Source organism: Lethenteron reissneri, unplaced genomic scaffold (genome assembly GCF_015708825.2).
Source record: "Lethenteron reissneri isolate LAM-NWPU_2019-01 unplaced genomic scaffold, ASM1570882v1 scaffold_1640, whole genome shotgun sequence".
Classification (NCBI taxonomy): Eukaryota; Metazoa; Chordata; class Hyperoartia; order Petromyzontiformes; family Petromyzontidae; genus Lethenteron; species Lethenteron reissneri.
In genome coordinates, this window is record NW_026891378.1 from 4,211,860 (window position 1) to 4,233,117 (window position 21,258).

The 21,258-nt window shown below is 50.8% G+C and overlaps 1 protein-coding gene across 1 annotated transcript; it reads left to right on the plus strand.

Moving 5' to 3' along the window:
* The first annotated feature begins 7,305 nt into the window (after window positions 1-7,305).
* AANAT (aralkylamine N-acetyltransferase) lies at window positions 7,306-12,832 on the plus strand. The gene is made up of 3 exons (XM_061547210.1): window positions 7,306-8,043; window positions 9,109-9,263; window positions 10,659-12,832. Exons 1-3 carry the CDS (start codon window positions 7,425-7,427, stop codon window positions 11,151-11,153), a joined length of 1,269 nt encoding a protein of 422 aa, XP_061403194.1. The 5' UTR covers window positions 7,306-7,424; the 3' UTR covers window positions 11,154-12,832.
* The last annotated feature ends 8,426 nt before the right edge of the window (window positions 12,833-21,258 follow it).

Sequence of the window (21,258 nt, forward strand, 5' to 3'; positions counted from 1 at the left end):
AAGGCCGGAACGGTACCCGAGGGGGTGGGTGGCCAGCACCACGCCCGACCGACTTTGTCTCCCTAGTGGCGATGTTTACACACCGCACCAGGTACTCATTTAAGGCTGAGTCGACCTAGGGGAGGCCCAGGACCGGTTCAGATAATCGTCACTGGTGTTAGCCGTGAGCGGGAATCGAACCCGGATCGCCAGGTTCATAGCGCAGCGCGCTAACCGCTACACTACCGCTCCCCACACACACATACATACACATACATACACACATACATAGAGACACACAGACATACACATAAACACAAACACACATACACATGACCCGGCTTCGCCCGGGACTTGGATCCACGATGCCCCGCCGCCTTTGTCTCCCCAGTGACGATGTTCACACACGACAGCAGTTACGCGTTTGAGGCTGAGTGGACCTAGGGGAGGGCCAGGTCCGTTTCAAATAATCGTCAGCGGTGGTGGGCGTGAGTTGGAATCGAACTGGGGTCGCTCAAGCAGCTTAATGACTGTTTGTACAAAGAACATATAAAGAATCGATTATAATAACCAGGCAAGAGTCCACATTATAGACTGCCAGTACACGCACTCAGCTTCATAAGCAGGCTAGAGTGTACATGATAGAGTGGCAGTACGCTCACCGAGCTTAATAAGCAGGCTACAGTGTACATGATAGACTGGCAGTACGCTCACCCAGCTTAATGAGTATTTGTACAGTGAACATTAAAGTAATCGATTGTTGGCGCGTTGGGTTTAAAAGTAATATTAATAGCACACATTGTGGTGGGGGTGTAGTGAAGAGTAGGAAAAACTTTGATGAATTTACCTCAGAGTGGCGTGGTGGGTGTCGAGGCCTAGTAGCGTGCAAAGCCTGCGGCCTCGCCTAAAATTGTCGGCTTGGAAGAGGCAGGGTACGGGTGGCGTTCCTTCCCCCCCCCTCAGCGCTCCAACAATACTGTGTAATGGCTATTATTTAATTAAATACGGAGCTTATGAAAGTGGCGAAGGCGTGGCTAGCCGTTGGCAGGGGCAACCGCAGTCCAATGAAACTGCAGCCCTTGGCGAAGTCGTCGCTAGTCGTTGCCAGGTCCAATGAAAGCGGCGAAGGCGTGGCTAGCCGTTGCCAGGGGCAACCGCCGTCCAATGAAAGTGCGTATGGGCCGAAATACACACACACACACACAGACAGACAGACATGAACGATTTTATATATATAGATACATTATGCTATACACTACACTATACACTACACTATTATACACGGTGCTATACACTACACTGTAAACTGTACTATTATACACTACGATATACACTACACTGTTATACACTACACTACTGTACACTATGCTACTATACAATACTATACACTACACTCCTCGGATGTGCACTAATTGAGCAAGATTGTCACTTACAAGACAGAGTGATGATAGCGCAAATAACAAAAGACGAAATGTGCCGACTACGGGCCACCTGCCCCATGGATTGTGATGATAGTGGTGAGGATGATCATGACATTTCTACATCATGATGATGATAAGCCACTTCATTATAATTTATAATGGCCAGATCGTTTATGTAAAAGAGCTACGTAGCTCAGTGGACCTTACACCTGGTAAAATAACAATCGTTTAGTTTTAAATGGATTGGGCCAGGCGACCTCTAGGTAAGTACGTATGTTGAACTTATTTTGCACCGTACAGAGCCAACCACGCTAATCGTAGGCGCAATGCAGAGTCTATGGAAGTGTTGAGTCTATGGGCAGTGTTGAGTATGTAGGTAGTGCTGAGTGTATGAGTAGTGCTGAGTGTATGAGTAGTGTTGAGTCTATGGGCAGTGTTGAGTCTATGGGTAGTATGTATGTTGAATTTATTTCACACCGTACATAGCCAACCATGCTAATCGCAGGTGCAGTGTAGAGTCTATGGGCAGTATTGAGTCAATGGGGAGTGTTGAGTCTATGGGCAGTATTGAGTCTATGGACAGTGTTGAGTCTATTAGCAATGTTGAGTCTATGAGTAGTGGTGAGTCTATGGGTAGTGTTGAGTCTATGAGCAGTGTTGAGTCTATGGGTAGTGGTGAGTCTATGGGTAGTGTTGAGTCTATGAGCAATGTTGAGTCTATGGGTAGTGGTGAGTCTATCAGCAGTGTTGAGTCTATGGGTAGTATTGTTTCTATGGGTAGTTGTGAGTCTATGGGTAGTGGTGAGTCTATGGGCAGTGTTGAGTCTATGGGTCGTGGTGAGTCTATGGGTAGTGTTGAGTCTATGGGTAGTGGTGAGTCTATGGGTAGTATTGTTTCTATGGGTAGTTGTGAGTCTATGGGTCGTGGTGAGTCTATGGGTAGTGTTGAGTCTATGGGTAATGGTGAGTCTATGAGTAGTGGTGAGTCTATGGGTAGTATTGAGTCTATGGGTAGTATTGAGTCTATGGGTAGTGTTGAGTCTATGGGTAGTATTGGGATATTATGGGATATCTGCAACCATGGATTGTCATGGTAATGATGATGATTTTGATTTAAAGCTTTCGTGACTGAAGGGATTTATATTATTGGTTCTTTCGGTAAAGTCACGTATTTTTTATTATTTTATCATTTCCCTTCTACGTGACTTTACCGAAAGAACCAAGAATAATGATAATGATGATACATGTTCTCCAGACAAAAAGAGCACTTTAACGAATCAGCTTTCTACAGGGTCAATGCTAAGTGAGCTCTGCCTGTATTCTTGACCATCTGTAATAGTCCCTTATAGCCACGAAGATGATTTAAGTTTGATTGTCGACATACAGTATATTCAAAACAAGTCGATGTCTATGAGTCTCGACGTATGTCTCCAAGCCGCTATGCATGTCGATGATTATCTATGTATGTTTACGAGTCTTTAGGTATGTCCCTACGTATATGGACGGCCATCACATTACTAGGTCTTCTCTGTGGCAGAACATTGCGCCTCAAGTCTCGAGCAGAAGCGTCTGCACAAAACCAGCTGGTGGATACGCGGCTGAATGCAGCCATGAGGGCAACCGCAAAGGCCGTCAGAAATCCAAAAGGTCCCAAATAAACGAGGACATCGCCATGCCACCACCGCACAGAGTGGCTCAAATCCCTGACAAATCCCCCCCCCCCCTCTCAGGCAAATATGCAAAGAACCTCCGTGATGACGACAATGACCACCGAAGCATGATGACGAGCGGGAAGCCCTGGGGCAAAAACAAGCAACCTTGATGCAGAAATCCATCGTCAGAGACGCCAACCACCACAATCCTCCAAAGCCAGGATGTGACCTACCGAGGATAGGTCCCCGGCTACTCCTCCTCCCTCCTCCTCCTTCTCAAATCGGATCAAGACACCCCATGGATAGACGTCTGGACACTGTCTCCACGAAAGGAACTATTAATGAGAGGTCCAGTTTGGCACGTAGTAGTGGGGAAGCAGCAGCAGCACGGCTTTCGCGACCAATATTATTCGTAATAAAGAGGTGTTTTTTTTGGGTAGGGGTGGGGGTTAGATCGCGTCAAATATAAATGCGTCTTTAAACCCTGGCAGCCACCACCCGACACAGCCAACTGGCAAGGTTTGTCACGTAAACAAAACGTGTCGATTTGCCAGATGGTGCTGGCTGGTTGATGTAATTACCAGCGGAACGTCAGGGTACTCAAATTGTAAATGCTGTGGACTTAACTTTCCAACACACAGGTGGGGCTGCAGTAGTCGTCTTGTTTACGTGACAAACCCTGCCGGTTGGCTGCGTGTCGGGTGGTGGCGGGTTAACGACACATTTGTACGTACCTCTTATGAACGAGAGGTCGAGTTTGTGACTGTCATGGTGGTGCGAAATCCTCAGACTGGTGTAAAACAGAATCGTGAACAGACTGCCCCAATCAGATCATTCGAAGGCGATCTGAAACATATCCAGGTGGCTTACTCCTGAATCAGTCGAATGGGGGATATCAAATCTCGACATCAATTTGTAGCCCTGCTGCAATCCCCCAAAATGGTATACGAAGGAATACGTATTCATGCATGTCTATGAGTCTATATGTATGTCTATGAGTCTCTACGTGTCTCTCTAAGAACCTCTATGTATTTCTGAGTCTTTATGCATGCACATGCGTATCTACGTATGTCTATGAGAAACTATGTATGTCTATGAGACTATACGTGTCTCTCTATGAGTTTCGACTTGCCTCTCTATGAGCCTCTATGCATGTCTATGAGTCTATACGTATGTCTATGAGCCTTTATCTATGTCTATGAAGCTATATGTATGCCTCCGAGTCTCTAAGTGTCTCTCTATGAGTATGTATGTCTGAGTCTCTATGCATGTCCATAAGTATCTATGTCTATGAGTCTCCATGCATGTCCATGAGTCTCTATGCCTATGAGTCTCTATGCATGTACATGAGTCTCTATGCATATCTATCAGCCTCTATGTATGTGTAGTGACATCACGGATGTCACTGGATGGTGCCAGCGTGCGATGCACCGTCATCGCAGATACCCCATTGGTGAGTGTAGTACCAGCCCTAGTGAGGGCTTGGTGAGCGCTGGGATCGCGCAATGGCACCACGCATGGCATGCAGTGCTGTCTCCTACCGCAGGGAGTGGGAGAATGTCAGCCCAGGGACAGGGTTACCCTGGGCCATGGCACTCTGGTTGACCCCGAAGGCACTTGACCGGTAAAGTCTACAGGGGGGCCCCCAGGTGGGGGGCTAAGGGGTAGTCACGTGTCCGGGCAAAGTTGTCTCAAGAAGAGTCAAGAGAGAGCCAGAGCTCTCTCGAAGGGCCAAGGGCGGAGCCGGCCCCGACTCGGGAGCATATAAGCCGGGTCCTCGCAGGGACCAGGGTTTGTTGTTGCTACCGTCATCTGAAGATCGACGTTCTACGTCTAGAAGAGTCTCCAACACGTCCAGTCCATTGTAGCTAGCTCCCAGTGTGTTAGTGTAGTTAGCCGGGTGGTCCACCACATTAGGCTGTTATCTGGTAAACGGGGAGCTACCCATTTGTGTATTCGTGTTGCTGTAATAAATGTGTTGCCTCTAAGAAGTACATCTTAGACTTAGTTGGGCCGACTACATATGCATATGAGTCTCTACGTGGCTCTCAGTGAGACTCTGTGTATGTCAATGAGTCTCTACGTATGTCAATGAGTCTCTATGCATGTCCATGAGGCTCTACGCCGTTGACAAAATGGCAGCCACTTGCTGCGGGCGAAATGGCGGCCGCTTAGGCGGGGCAAGAAACCTGCCGGTTTCCACGCTGGCGCGGCGGTGGAAGGTGAGCCGTCCATCTGCAGCCCTCTGCATTGCGGCTCCTTTGGAGGGGTGCAGCCGACTCAAGTTGGACGACCAGCTGTGCAGCAGAGGAGAGCAGGTGTGCGAGGTGCCCGGTGAGGTCGCGCCACCCTTCGTCGGCTGGTGGCTGCGAGGGGCCGGCATCCTGCTCCCGCTGCTCTGCAGGTGCCGCAGCTTCGGGACAGATGACCTGGGGCCCGGATCCTGGGGCTGTTGAGGGGATGACGCATTTCCTTTTCGCTGCTTTTGAAATGGCGAATTTTTTTTCTCAGCACTTCTGAAACCAAATGTAGTGACTCAACTAGGACACAGTAAGACTTGGAGGCAATTATTTTATTTAACGAGCACCATCGGGATAATACACACCCTACGTGGGTACACACTATTACTGTTGCTAGCCTATACACAACACGAGCCTGTCTAACACTGACGGCACCGAACCCTAGACAGCCAACAACTATCTAGCAGCGCAATATTGAGTGAAGATGGCAGTGACGATGGCGACGAGATGGTAATGATGACCATCTTGAAAGCACGATGGGGATCCCACTTCCAGCAACAGCCACGAAGTCCCTAACAGAGGCCCCTCTCATACTCTCAGCGTGGCCTGGGTCCGCTCCGGCCATGCCCCCTCTCTGGAACCTACTTCCCGATGGGCCCCCCCTCTGTGACCTTAACCCTAGATGCCCCCCTCTCATGTCTATCGTGGCCTCGTGACGCCTAACACTACAGTTACCCTTTACCGACAGATTCTTCCCGAGGATTCTGGAAGGTGGCCGTGGCCAAGCATGGAGCCAGCCATGCTGCAGAGAATATAAGCCGGGTCCCGAGAGGGACCAGGGTTATTCTTGTTCATCCTGGAAGAAACCTTCGTCTCCATTCTTCAGCGCAACGAGTCTACCAACACGTGGACCTGGACCCGAGCTGTTGGTCCCGGTTCATAGTAGCAGTTACGTTGTAGCTAGTGTCGTTAGCTTGGTGGTCACCACCAAAGGTTGTTATTCCGTTAAGGGGAAGTTACCCCATGTGTTGGAGTTAAATAAATGTGTTGCCTCCAAGTCTACATCTGCGACTCATTTGAGCTCACTAGAGATGTATATGAGTCTTTACGTGTCTCTCTATGATCCTCTATGTATGTCAACGTATCTCTATGCATATATATGAGTCTCTAAGGATGTCCATGAGTCTCAAACATATGTCTGTGAGTGTATATAAGTATATATGCACGTGTAGTGTAATAGCGCTGGACAGCAGCGGCAGCTGTGGTGGACAGACAGTACACACGCCGGTGAGCATGAGCATGTTGGTGTGATGGCAGAGTAAAGGACCCCATCTGGAGGCCCCTGGAACCTGCTAGCGGGTTCGAGAAGGGAGGTACGGTCAGGTCGGGGCAGCCAGGCCGCACTGGGAGAATGAAAGGAGCTGAGAGCGGCGGCTCGCGGCTGCCGGTTCTGGAAGTGGACTCGTCTCGTCGTTGCTGTTGTCTCGTCGCTGATCGTCTCTGCTAGATATTGCGCTACGAAGGACAGTAGTTGTCTATCTCAGCCAGTTAGACGGCTCGCGCTATGTATAGGCTAGACTAAGTAACGGTGGAGAGTGTGTGGACGAGACCGTGAAAGTTGTTAATAAAGAAGGTGCCTCCTAGAAACTCTGAATCGTTGACACTGACACACGTGTAAGTCTCTACGCACGTCTATGAGCCTCTACGTGTCTTTCTCTCTGACGAGTCTCTACGAGCCTTAGCTCAGTGCTCTGGGTGAGTGGAGTGGATAAGCCTCGTTGGGTGGGTGGGAGTTGGAAGGAGGGATGGGTGGGGGATAGGAGGAGGGGTCAAACACGTGCGTCCCCCCTCCTCCCTCGAGCCCTAATCTCGTGCGCTCGTGCGGAGGTGATTAGCATCAGGATGGGGTGGGGGGATTAGAGGTGGGGGTGAGGAGGATGAAGGGGGGGATGGTGGTTATTTAAGGTGTGGAGACAGGGTGCAGAGACACACAGAGAGGCAGAGAGAGAGAAAAGTGGAAACACACGCGGAGGCAAGAGACACAAGCCGAGACACGGGAAGACACAGGGGAGAGACACGCGGAGACAGGAGGAGACACGCGGAGACACGCAGAGACACGCCAAGGGACAGCCATGCCCTCTCTCTCTGTCCCCATGCACTCACTGACGAGCAAAACTTCCTCGCAGCACCAGCATTGCTCGAACTCCACCACCTCCTCACAGCCCCTCGCCTCCTCGCTCCTTCGCGAAGAGAAGGGAGAGGATGAAGGGTCCTTTGGACATCAGGAGGAGGGAGAAGATGTGAGACGTGAGGAGGAGGTGGAAGAAGAGGGGGAGACGTTGAGACAACAGGAGAAGGAGGTTCAAGATCACCAGACGTTAGAACATCAGGCGGAGAAGTTGATGTCCCACGAACATCAAGAAGAGGTGGTGGCGGAGGAGGAGGAGGAAGAGGAGGTGGAGACCTTAGACCTCCAGAAGATCAAGGAGATCTTCAGGCGCCGCGAATATCAAGACGGCGGCCGCGAGGAGGACGACGGCTCGACAGAAGGTCGACGGTCCGACGACGACGATGATGATGATGATGATCACGATGAGGAGGATGAAGAGGCGGGTGAAGAGGAGGAGGATGAGGAGGAGGACATCGTAAGGTGTGGCGCTCTGAGGCCCCGTAGGCACACGCTGCCCGCCAGTGAGTTCCGGGAGTTGTGCGAGGCAGACGCCACCAGCGTCTTCGAAATCGAGAGAGAAGGTGAGCGCGTGGCCGTGTGTGTCTCTGTGCGCGAGTCTGTGCGCGAGTCTGTTTGCGAGTTTTTGTGCGTGTGAATACACGTGTACGTGTGTGTAGGTGTGTGTGGGGAGTGGTAGTGTAGTGGTTTGCGCACTGTGCTATGAACCTGGCCACACGAGTTCGACTCCCGCTCACGGCCAACATCAGTGACGATTATCTGAACCGGTTCTGGGCATCTCCTAGGTCGACTCGGGCTCAAATAAGTACCTGGTGCAGTGTGTAAGCATCGTGAATAGGGAAACAAAGGCGGCCGGGCGTGGTGCTGGCCACTCTCACCCCCTTGTGTGCTGTACCGGCCTTCATAGGTGCTCGCTAACAGCACTTGCCCCAAGAGTATCTTAATGCTTTGAGGGGGAATCTTTGTCTTCGTCAGTGACGGTTGTCTCTGAGCATTGGTCTGCCAGTAGGAGGGCGACGAGTGGGTGAGTTGGTGAATGAGTGAGTGGGTGATTGAGTGAGTATATGGGTGGATTGGGCGCCACGGTGGTTAGAAGATGTTAACTACCTCGCCTGGTATTCAGGAGGTCATGGGTTCCATCCCGACCCTGATGCCCGTATATTTGGTATTTGCATGTCTTTCTCCCGTGGTCGCGTGGAATTTTCTCCGAATCCTCCTGGGTTTTCCCCTCCACTTTTTTTAATTAACATGTGCTTAGAGTATTTGGCTGCTATGAATTTCCACGTGATAATACTCTACTTTGTTGATATATAATTTGTGGCTTCTGAAAAAGAGCTACAGAGCTCAGTGGGCTTTCTTTGGTAAAATACAAAGTTTAGTTTACTAAGTAAGTGGGTGAATTAGTGGGTGAATAAGTGGATGACTGGGTGGGTGAGTGGGTGAGTGAATGAGTGATTGAGGCAGTTACTTAGTGAGTGGGTGAGTGACCGAGTGACTGAGTGGGTGAGTGAGTGGGTAAGTAGGTGAGTAAGTGGATGAGTGGGTGGGTGGGTGATGCAGGAGCCCGAGTGACCATGCTGACCGCGCCTTTCTACCCTCCACCTCCCCTGTCCCCCCGCGGATCGCAGCCTTCGTATCGGTGTCTGGCGAGTGCCCCCTGCGCGAACCGCAGCTGCGCTCCTTCCTGCGAGCGTGTCCCGAGCTCTCACTCGGCTGGTTCGAGCAGGGACGTCTCTCCGCCTTCATCATCGCGTCGCGCTGGGACAAGCGGCGACTGTCTCAGGTGAGACGGAGAGAGACGCACCGAACGGGCCAGTGGGACGCACGGGCAGACACGCAGGGGTCAGTGGATGGCTGGGTTTGTGCGTGTGTGTTGAATTTCTTTGGCATCGTACGTAGCCAACCGGAGAGCATTGTAGTGTATAGTAGTTTAGTGTATGGTGTAGTGTACATGTGTAATGTGTAAAGTAGTGTATAATGTATTATAGTGTATAGTCGTGTAGTGTAGGAGAGCGAGAGGAGGGATAGTAGTTTGAAGAAGTCCCTCACTGCTTGCTGCATCGATCACTGTCAGTGGGCAACACACGCAGCTGATCGCAACTCCTTGCGGCACACAGTCCACCAGGCCACCTCCTTCTTCGAAGATACCCACAGGGCCTGTATGGAGGAAAAAAGGAGAAGGAGGAAGAACCGTGACCCCTCAGCACCCATCCCAGATCAGACCTAGACTTGCAGCCGTTGTGGCAGGACCTGCCTGTCCCACATAGGCCTCGTCAGCCACCAGCGTGCCTGCAGAATACGTGGATGTCCTTCCTAGATCTTTATTCGCGAAGCCAAGCCATGAGTAGTGTATAGTAGTGTAGTGTAGTAGTGTAGAGTGTAAAGTGTAGTATACAGTTGTATATTGTGTAATGTATAGCAGTGTAGTGTATAGTGTAGTGGATAGTTGTGTAGTGTGCAGTGGATAGTAATTTGTATGTGCATATGTTGAACATTTTCGGCACCGTATGTAGAAAACCGCACTAATTGCAGGTTGCGGGGGAAGGACATCAAATTAAACACAAAAATAATCAGCAGTTCTATAGAAATTAGTTTGCCAATCTAGGTGCTGATTTAAAAGCGTGTAGCCCCGAGTGGCATCCTAATATCCGAGGGAAGAGAGTGTTCCAGACGGCCGCAGAAGCAGCGCAATCTGAAAGTATGGGAATGCAGTAACCGTCTTTGTTCTATGGCTAGCCAACGCTGCAAGGATGACCGGAGTTCACGTGATGATCGTTTACGTATGACCAAGTGGGTGTGTGGGAGCGTGAGTTGGTGAGAGGACACAGGGATGAGAGGGAGGGAGACATGGGGACACGGGAATGCCATGGAGAGGAAGACACGGGGAGTGATGAAGAGACACAGGGAGACACACGGGGAGACACCGGGCCACGGGAATGCCATGGAGAGGGTCTCAAGGAGGCCTGGTGAGAGACACACGGGGATTCTATGGAGAGGGAGACACGGGGAGTGACTAGGAGACACGGGAGCCACACCCACCCGCCCACACGCGCCCTCTACTCGTACTTTTCTGACCTTTGTCTCTGGCCCCCCACTTTCTCCTTCTCTCTCCTCTCGTCCCTCCTCTCTCTCCCCTCTCTCCTCCTCCCCACCATCCACCACCCAACATCAACAAAAGGAGTCCCTGGACACACACGTGCCAGGCGGCTTGTGCGCCCACATCCACGTGCTGGCAGTGCACCGCGCCTGCCGCCAACAGGGCAAGGGCTCCGCCCTGCTGTGGCGTTTCCTGGCGCGCCTCGAGCACGGTGGCGGAAGTGGCGTTGGCGAGCCGCGACGACCCAACGCACTCTCCCCCCTGGCCACGCCCACCTCGCCCGTGACCACGCCCACTTGGCCCAGGGGCACTCCGGCGTTTCCTACGCGGGTCAGGGACATCTCGACCACCGCCGCCACAACTGCAGTGGCTGCGGCTGTGGTTCCTCCTACCCCTGCCGTGTACCCCAGGCGGGCGCTGCTCATGTGCGAGCGCGAGCTGGTGGGCTTCTACGCACGCGCGGGCTTCCGGGCACTGGGTGCCTGCGCTGTGCACGTTCCCGGGCTCGCCTTCGTCGAGATGGAGTGGCGGGCGAGCCGTCGCGCGCTCGGAGCGCGGAGGAATAGCGGTTGGTGATTTGGGCTGGCTGGCTGATTGGGTGTCTGGCTGGCTCCCTCGAAGAGGACGCTGCTGATTGGCTGCCACCAACGGAACTCACCTACCAGCCATCCGCCACTACCAGCCACCCACCCACCACCGCAGCCCACCATCACCATTACCACCACAATCACCACCGACTCACCACCACCTTCCATGACCACCACCGCAACCCAACATAACCACCACCACCCACCACCGAAACCCACCATCACCATTACCACCACAATCACCACCACCACCACCCACCACCACTTACCATGACCGCAACCCACCATAACCACCATCACCACCACCAACCACAACCACCATCCAGCAGCACCACCACCCTTTGAAGACCCCAAAGCCAGACTAACTGGCAAAATGGGTCCCAAAAAAATATAAAAAATATATAAAAATACCTTTTGAGGCTAGACTATCGGTCATATACCGACTATAATCACCCAGGAATGTCTGTGCTTAACGCTCATGACGTCACTCCACATCGACCAGCCCCCCTCATTAATATTCATGAGCAGGTGACGTTCTCCAAATGGACACCCCCCGATCCCTCATTAATAATCATGAGCGGGTGACGTCACTCAATATGGAGTACTCCCCCCCCCCTCACTAATAATCATGTGCAAGTGACGTCACTCCACATCAAACAGCCCCCCTCTTTAATAATCATTGTAAGGTGACGTCCTCCAAATGGACACCCCCCCCCCCCACATTAATAATAATAAGCGGCTGACGTCACTCCACATACAACCTTCACTACAAAGGCAGAACCCTCACGTCACCGATCTCCAGAACTCTGTTGAGACATCAAAGTAAAGCGGACGTGATGAATAAGGGATTATAACCTTAAAATGAAATAGGTCTGTGTCACCGCGCCCTTACAAATTGCACACGCATTAATGCAATGAACATCATGTCGCTGTCTGCTTTTTGCTTGCAAGTTTCAGATGTACTGCAATACACCCGTCCTTGGATGGGCAAAAGGCTAGATCTTTATAGAGAGAGAGAGACAGGAGAAAAGTCATAGGTCGCTATGTGAATCTATGGGTCTCTCTCTGTGAGTATATGGGTATCTGTGTGAGTCGATAATTCTCTGTGTGAGTCTGTGGGGCTCTGCAATGTTTGTATGGGCCTCTGTGTGGTTGTCTGCAATTCTGTATGCGAGTCTGGGATTCTCTATGCGAGTCTACGGGCCTCTGTGTGAGTCTGCGATTATTTATGCAAGTCTATGGGCCTCTGTGTGAGTCTGCGATTCTCTATGCGAGTCTACGGGTCTCTCTGTTTATAATCTGCGATTCTGTATGTGAGTCTGTTATATATTGTACATAATATAACTGCTTCCCAACGCATCTAACGTACATGACATACACCAACATGGTTATTCTGCTACATGTAAAACATTCACGATACACTTACACGATGGTACTGCAGAACATTTCATATGCATTATATCTGTCTCTTAACTGCTGGTGCGGAAGAGTCCGTAGGAGGATGTGAAGAGGCGATGTTCAATTGTAAATCTATGCGCGTATGTGTCCATGAAAGATGCGGTTCGGAGATGTTTCTCCATGTCGGAACCGTTAATATTGGTTTTCTGAATCTGTAAATACTCTCCCTTTGTTGCGCAGAGGTGAATTAAACGGCGTGTCTTTACCATACCGAACGCGTGTGATGCTCAGAATCGTGAATGTGTGTGAGGCTTGAAGTCTGTAGGGCGGTGTGGAGCAGGAGGTATAATAGATGGGTGGGGATCAGCGGGCGAGTGGGTGTGGCTTTGGGCTTGTGGGTGGATATAGTGGGTGGGTGGGTGTAGCTGTGTGCGATAGTGGGTGGGTGTGGCTGTGTGTGACAGTGGGCTGGGATAGTGGGCAGGTCGGGTGTGGCTTTGGGATAGTGGTGGGGGGGATAGTGGTGGGGGGGATAGTGGGTGGGTGGTGTGGCTGTGTGCGAAAGTGAGCGGGAATAGTGGGCGGGTGGATTTTAGCTCCGTATTATAGTGGGCGAGAATAGTGGGTGGGTGGTGTATGCGTGATAGTGTTTGGGGATAGTGGGCAGATGGAGTGTGGCTTTGGGATAGTGGGGATCGGGGGATAGTCAGCAGGTGAGTGTGGCTATGTGTGATAGTGGGTGGGAATAGTCGTCAGGTCGGTGTGGCTCAGTGCGATAGTTAGTGGGGGTAGTGGGCAGGTGGGTGCGGCTGTGTGGGACAGTGGGCGCGAATAGTGGTAGGGTGAGTGTGGCTCTGTGTGATAGTGGGTGGGGATGGTGTGGGTGTGGGGCGTGGCTTGTATGCACTAGTGGGCGGGGATAGACGACGAGGTAGGGTTTGTGAGTAGGCCTCGGCAAGGTAAGGTAATTTACCCTTTTTACCGGGTAAAAGGGTAAAGGGTAAAGGTGTCGACATGCCAAGGGGTAGGTAAAGGGTAGGGTAAAGGTAGCTCAGAAGAATTACCCGGTAGGGTAAAGGTAGCGTGAAGTATTACCCGGTAAACACAGTACCTTGTTTACCGCCAAAAGCTCCGTGGCGCAGTCCGTGGCCTCCATTTAATAAGCAATATTTAAAGTAACTCTTTTTTTTTGAACACGCTTTTATTAAATGTACTAGTAATGGTAGAACTCCACGACTCCAGGAAGTGGCCCCGAAGCTTGCCATAGCGTGAGGGACCATGGCCAATTACAGCCAACGTCAGTTGACCGTGGACAATTAGACCCAAGCCGAAACATAACATATAAAAAAGAATGTTTAAAAATATATATTTGTTATGATAGAATATATTGTCATCAGTTTGACATAAGTATACCAAGTTTGCAGTCGATACCACATTTGGAAGTGGGTTAAAATTGAGTTACAAGATTTGAGGACACAACAACGACAACAACAAAAGACAGAGTGAGTTAAAAGAAAGTGTGTAAAATGGGAATAATCGAGAGTATTCTATATAAATAAAGCGCTCTACCTAGCATTTACCATTATAAACCTTTTTCATGTGTAGTAGTTCCCCAGTAATTACCCTGTAATCGGGTAATTTGTATGGGGTAAGGGTTAAAGGTAGGGTAAAGGTAGGCTCGTTGCTTTTTACCTTTTACCTTACCTGCTAAAGGGCAAAAGGTAAGGGTAGAGTGATTGTATTGTGGTAAGGTAAAAGGGAGGGTTAAGGTAGGCTCGTTGTTTTTACCTTTTAACTTTTACCTTATCTTGCCGAGACCTATGCGTGAGGGTACTTTGAGTAACGTCAACAAACCTTCTGGGTCGGTTAACAATGGCCATGTCCCGGTGTTGAACGAAGCGTGGGCTTGTGCTCGACTCAAGCACTAGCCCAAGAGAAGGGGCTATCTGAGTCCTGGGTGGGGCTACCCGAGACGTGGGCTGGGCTACCGGAGTAGTGGGAGGAGCTACGCGAGTAGTGGGAGGGGCTTCCTGAGTAGTGGGAGCGAAATTAATAGTGGGGGGGCTACCCGAATAGTGGGCGGGAATAATTGAGTAGTAGGAGGGGCTACATCTACGGAACCCCTTTTACTGGTAGGAACGTCCTGGTTACACCAGCCCACAGGGGATTATTGTGTCTGTCCGTCGTGAATCCAAAAATGGGAGGGGTGGGGCTGGGTAGAGAGGGGAGGGTGGGGAGGGGCTGGGTGGGGAGGGAGGGGCTGGGTGGGGAGGGGAGGGTGTGGAGGGGTTAGGTGGGGAGGGTGGGGCTGGTTCCTATCAGCTCCCTCCGCAGGAATGTGTTTGCCGGTTATTAAAATTATACATGAAAAAAGGCTTTTGAGGCTAGGTAGACCTAGGGGACGCCCACGACCGGTGCAGATAATCGTCACTGGTATTGGCCGTGAGTGGGAATCGAATTCGGGTCTGCCAAGTTCGTCGCGCTAACCACGACACTACCACTCCCCACACACATAGACACACACGCATATACATAAACTAACACACAGACACAACAACAACGGCGGTTGTGCCAGGCTAGGTGCACTTTGAAGTCATTGAGTGAAAGTGTCCAAGGCCTGCCGCTGACAGGTCATGGAACAGACCCAGCAGGTGCTATGGGTTGAGATGCACCATCTGTGCTCCCCACTGTGCCAGGCTAGGTGCAGGAGATCATGGCACAGACTCAGCAGGTGCCATGGGTTGGCTCACTGAGATGACTGGGCAGATGCACCATCTGTGCACCCCACTGTGCCAGGCTAGGTGCAGGAGGTCACAGAACAGACCCAGCAGGTGCCATGGGTTGACCGACTGAGATGACTGGGCAGATGCACCAGCTGTGGGCTGTGCTCCCCACTGGACCAACTTTAAAGCTACCCAGCGCTCCTTTGATTGTCGTTGTGAGCGGCACTCCATTCATTGCCCTCCGTTGTTGCTGGAGGGCGACTGCCTCCTACTGCCCAGTCACGTATATCACAAACCTTTCCACACTAAAATCCGAACTTGAAAACCGCTGGTGGTTTCCTTGCGGGATACACACAGATATAAAAGAAACACAGAGACACAGACCCCCCCGTATAGTCTGAACAAACTGTTGGGACAAAGTCTATCAGCGAGCACCTATGAAGGCCGGCACCGTGGCACACGAGGGGGTGGATGGCCAGCACCACGCCCGCCCGGCCGCCTTTGTCTCCCCAGTGGCGATGTTTATTACACACCACTGCATCAGGTACTCATTTGGTGGCAGAGCCGACCTAGGAGATTCCCAGGACCGGTTCAGATAATCGCCACCGGTGTTGGCAGTGAGTGGAAATCGAACTCGGGTCGCCTGGGTTTCGTATGGCAGCGCACTGCCACTCTACACATTTGTAGTGGGTTCAATTCATTCTAGATTTGAAGCTTTCGTGACTGCAAGGATTCATACTCTGGTTTTTTTCGGTAAAGTCACGTAGGTGAAAAATAAAATAAAATAAATGAAAACAACTAAATTAAATTTCGATTTAAAGCTTTCGTGACTGTAGGGATTAATCTGCTTGGTTATGTCGGTAAAGTCACGTAGAAGGGAAATAATAAAATAATAAAAATGAAACATAATAAAATAATTCTCACGACGTTTCGGCCACAACGCAAGCAGCAGTCCTCAGGTGAACTAAATTAAATTGAATCACGACGTTTCGGGCGCAACACAAGCGTCCTTCTTCAGGTGGGGACAACATAGCTTAAGCGGTTGTGCTACGTTGTTCCACATGAAGAAGGGCACTTGTGTTGCACCCGAAACGTCGTGATTAAATTTATTTAGTTTTCATTTTTTTATTTTATTTTTCACCTACGTGACTTTACCGAAAAAAAACAAAGTGTAGGGTTCAATTCAGGTGCACACTGGAACTTTGGAGGCAACACTATTTATTAGCTAAACACAACGGGTAACTCTTGACATTGACAGGATAACGACATAGGGTGGTAACCACCGTTCCGAACTTAGCTAACACACGGGGATACTACATTTCTGGACCGGAGTTCGAGGATCGTAGATGGTGGCTTCATCCCAGAGTTGACCCAGCAGAACAGCATTGAACAGCCATACTCTTTGGTTATTTCGGTAAAGTCACGTAGGTATAAAATAAAATATATTAAATCACGACGTTTCGGGCGCAACACAAGCGTCCGTCATCAGGTTAGACAACCACAGCAAGAAACAATAGCTGAAGTGGGCAAGAGGGCTGCTGTGACAAGAGCCTATATAGGTAAGAGAGGGGGGAGGAGCCAGGGAGGAGAGATAGAGAGGGGGGTGTGGGGTAGGGCAGCCCAGCTCTCCGTCCACACTCCGCTTATAACCACTCCGGCGTGGCCGGCTCCGCCCCAGGCCACGCCTCCCTTCCCAATTCTTCGGGAAGGCCCGAATCCCAACCACATGACCCCCCTGGGGCCCCCCTTTATCCGGTCACGTGTCCTGTTGGGTTCACGCAGAGTGTCACGGCCCGACACGACCCCCGTGACACCTGCCGACAGCTCCCATAACGAGCCAATGCAGGAGTGTCGTTCTACACATTCTCGTTCACATACACATGTAAGGGGCCGTCCATAAATGACGTCACGCGATTTTTGACGATTTTTGACCCCCTCCCCCCCCATTGTCACACGGCGTCACAAAAAGTCAAACCCCCCCCTTAAATATGACGTCACAAAGCTCTGCCCCCCTCCCCAAAAAACATTGTTCAAATCGCTTTAAACTATTGTCATTGTAGTGCGTATTTAATGTGCCGCTGCACTTTGATGTTGTAGGAGAAAATATGTATTAAAAAGTATATTTAATTAAGTAGAACGTGTTGTCTATATTTATTTAAAGTTTCGCATTTTGATGTGACGTCACATTTCTCAACCCCCCCCCCTTATCACACATCGTCACAAATGTCTGACCCCCCCCCCCCCCCAGGTGCATGACGTCATTTATGGACGACCTCTAAGTGTGATGCATACGACTGCAGCAGATCAATTGTAGTCAATTTTGTATTGATTATGTCCAAGTTAGTGACTGCACATGATGGAACCCTTGCAATGCACAGGGAAGAGGATATCACATTTCACCTTGCCTGGTATACAGGCGATCGTGGGCTCGATCCCGACCCTGACGATGCCTGCTATATATTTAGATTTTGCGTTTTTCTCTCTCTCTCTCCCCGTGGTCGCTTGGAATTTTCTCCAGATGCTCCGGTTTTCCCCTTCACATTTAAGCAAAAACACGTGCTTAGAGTATTTGTCTACTATGCATTTCCACGTGATGATGATAAGCCAATTCGTTACGCTGTCATTTGTGAGAGACATGTCGCTTCTGATAAATATCTACATAGCTCAGTGGTGGTGCTTACCCAGGTAAAATATAAGTAGTTTATAGTTTAGATTACATCTTAAGACTTAACACATTCATAATGCATTGCATTGTCAATGTGTTACACATATGTGTTTGTAACCTCGTTCTGTTCAGCCAGTGGAGATGGGGATAAAGTGGCACGGCACAGGCGAGATAAGAGATGGATTGGTGCGGTACAGGAGGATGTGGAGATGAGTGGACTTGTAATTGGACTGGTACTAACGGTGTCAAGGTCGTCATCTGTGGAGGAGGAGGAGGCTCGTTAAGGACGCTGCTTGGCAGTTGGAGGCAGTCGCCCTCCAACAACGACAGGAGGGCGGAGGAGCGACGCTCACAACAATGAGCGGAGCGCTGGATGACTGAAGCACAGTAGGAGGCACAGATGGTGCATCAGCCAGTCATCTCGGTCATCTCGGTCATCTCAGTCAGTCGACCCGTGGTACCTGGGTCTGCCCCGTGACCTCCTGCCAGCAGGCGTTCGACACTTCACGTGGCCTCAAGGTGCACATGGCCTGGCACAAGCGTCGTGGTGACGTCACCGCCACTTAGTGGCGAATGGCAGTTGTTGTTGTTTAGCTGGGTGTTTGGGTGGGTGAGTGAGTACGTGGCGGGGGGGGGGGGGTGATTGAGTGGATGAGTAAGTGAGTGGGTGGGTGGATGAATGGGTGCGTGAGTGGGTGTGTGGGTGAGTGGTTGGGTGAGTGTATGGGTGAGTGATTGATTGGATCTATGTGAGACCCAAAGTCCGGCAAAAACAACCCCCTACCTCATCGTGGTGCTGGGTGGCAACGCTGTGGTGGGCAGTGCCATGGGGGGAGAGCCAATTTAAATTGGCCTTTCCCCAATGCATTGTTTGTATCCACCACAGCGGCCAAATGGGGGCTCTGGACGGGTGCGAGGGGCTGGTAACTCCTCCACCTTCAATTAATTACCACACAACCACGACGGAAAAATTTAATGAATAAGCTTTTACCGGAGGCCCCGGGGGAACAGGCATCTATGATGTCTCCTGGCCAAACCCTATTTGGCGTAGCCAGGAGACTGAATCCTTACCCTTGGGGCTTCTCCAGAAACAACAAAAAAACACTACGTCTGGCTACGTGGAATGTTCGAACGCTCACTGCGGAGGAGAGGCTGCCACTCATCTGTCGGGAGCTGGACTGGTACCACCTGGATCTCTGTGATATTTAGGAGGTCCGGTGGACTGGCTCTGGCTCCTGCCACCATGAGCGGTGGACAGTCCTCTTCTCGGGGCAGCAGACTGCCAAACAACAGGGAGTGGCTCTTCTTCTGAACGAAAGAATGAAGGGGGCGTGGAGCGTGAAGGTGAGGTGTGGGAAGCTATAAGCCCCAGGCTACTTTGGGATCACCTTCCCATCAACCAGAGGCAAGGAGTGGTGGTCGTGGTCTCTTATTCCCCCACCGAAGACAAACATCCATGGAGGGATGCAGGCAAGGCCTTCTATGACTTCCTGTCACAGGTGTTAGCTAAAGTGGCCCCTCGGGATAGAGTTATATTGTTAGGTGACTTCAATGCCCGAGTTGGTCATGATGCTGGCACCTGGTCTGGAGTAATTGGAAGGCATGGGCCAATCAGCTCAAAAACATCGGCAAGAGTTTGCTGGAATTTTGTGCAGCCCATGGGCTTGTAATTACCAACACCATGTTTCGGCATCGGCGCATCCACACAACATCATGGATGCATGCCGTGACCAAGCAAGAACATCTTCTTGACTACATAATGACTGAACAGCGGAAGTGGGCCCATGTTCTTGACACCAGGACCTATCGTGTAGCTGATCTACCCACTGACCATCGACTTGTCATCTGTTAAATGTGCCTGCCATTCTTCCACTCCAGTGGTGGGTGTACACCCAGGACCCCATTTAAACCCTGAGTAATATGGTCTCAGCTAGTTGATGAAAGTTGCACGTGAAAATTTCATCATCGCTTGTGGCTGAGGTTGGCATCTTCCCCCACTCCTCCTGATGTCGAGGGGAAATGGGCGAAGTTTAGGACTGTGGCTCATGCAGCTGCAATGGCTGCTTTGGGTACACGGTCCAGACCACCCCAGAGACCCTGGCTGACAGAGGAAGTGTTCAAGCCGGCTGAGAAAAAACAACAGGCCCACTCTCATCGGCTACAGAATCCCACGTCAGAGAATGATGAGGCTTCGGAGAGCCGTGAGGCGATGCAAAGATGGGTGGTGGTCGCGGGTTGCTGAGGAGATAGAATCTGCCTCAATGGCCCGCAATCACAAATTACTCTTTAATTCCATCAAAAAAGTAACCTGCAGCGCCACACCTATCACCATCATTAAGGGAAAGAACGGTGATCCAATCTCCAACCCCCCGGAACAGGTTTGCAGATTTGCTGAGCATTTCTGTGAGGTCCTGGGGGAGGATAAATCCCTAGCCTGGAAAACAACGTGCAATAAAGTGGGGATGACCCTGCCGAGGCTGCGGTGCCTCAAATGTTGGAAGAAGAAGTCAGCCCCTGTGTGTGGCTGGCTGAGGTGCCATCTGTTGAGGAAGTACTGAAGGCGATCCAGAGCCTGAGACCAGCAAAGGCACCGAGCAGAGATTATTTCCCAAGCAAAATTCTGAGGGAGGGTGGCGTTTGTGGACAGACTGCCCTACATGACATCATAACAACAGTCTGGACCACTGGGCGGGTTCCGCAGGATTAGAAGAATGCCCTGGTGGTCCCCCTCTTTAAGAAGGGGGACCACAAAGACTGTAACAACTACAGTGGCATCTCACCCCTCAGTGTGCCAGGAAAGTTCATGTAAAGGTTTATTCAACATCGCCTTGCTAGGCAAGCTGAGGAGAGGCTTGCAGAGCCCCAATGCGGTTTCCGGAAATGGCAGTCCTGCACAGATGCCATATTTTCTGTCCGTCTGCTACAGCAGAGGTGTAGGGAATTCCATCAAGACATACAACTCTGGTTTATTGACCTGGACAAGGCCTATGATACCATTAGTAGGCCTGGGCTGGGTTGTTCTTCGTGCTTTCGGAGTCCCTGACCCTCTGCTCATGATCATTAAGGACCTTCATGATGGTGAGTGGGCCCCGGTAAAACTACGTGGCTGGAAGTCGTAGCCATTCCCTGTACACCTTGGGGTGCGACAAAAATGTCCTCTGGCTCCCACATTGTTTAACATCTATTTTGACCACGTTGTTCGTGAAGCCTTCAATACCTGAACCGGAGGAATTTCCATCTGACATAGATACAATGAGAGGCTGATCGATGCCCGGGTGCGGTCAAGGAATGGCTCCCTATTGCTCAAC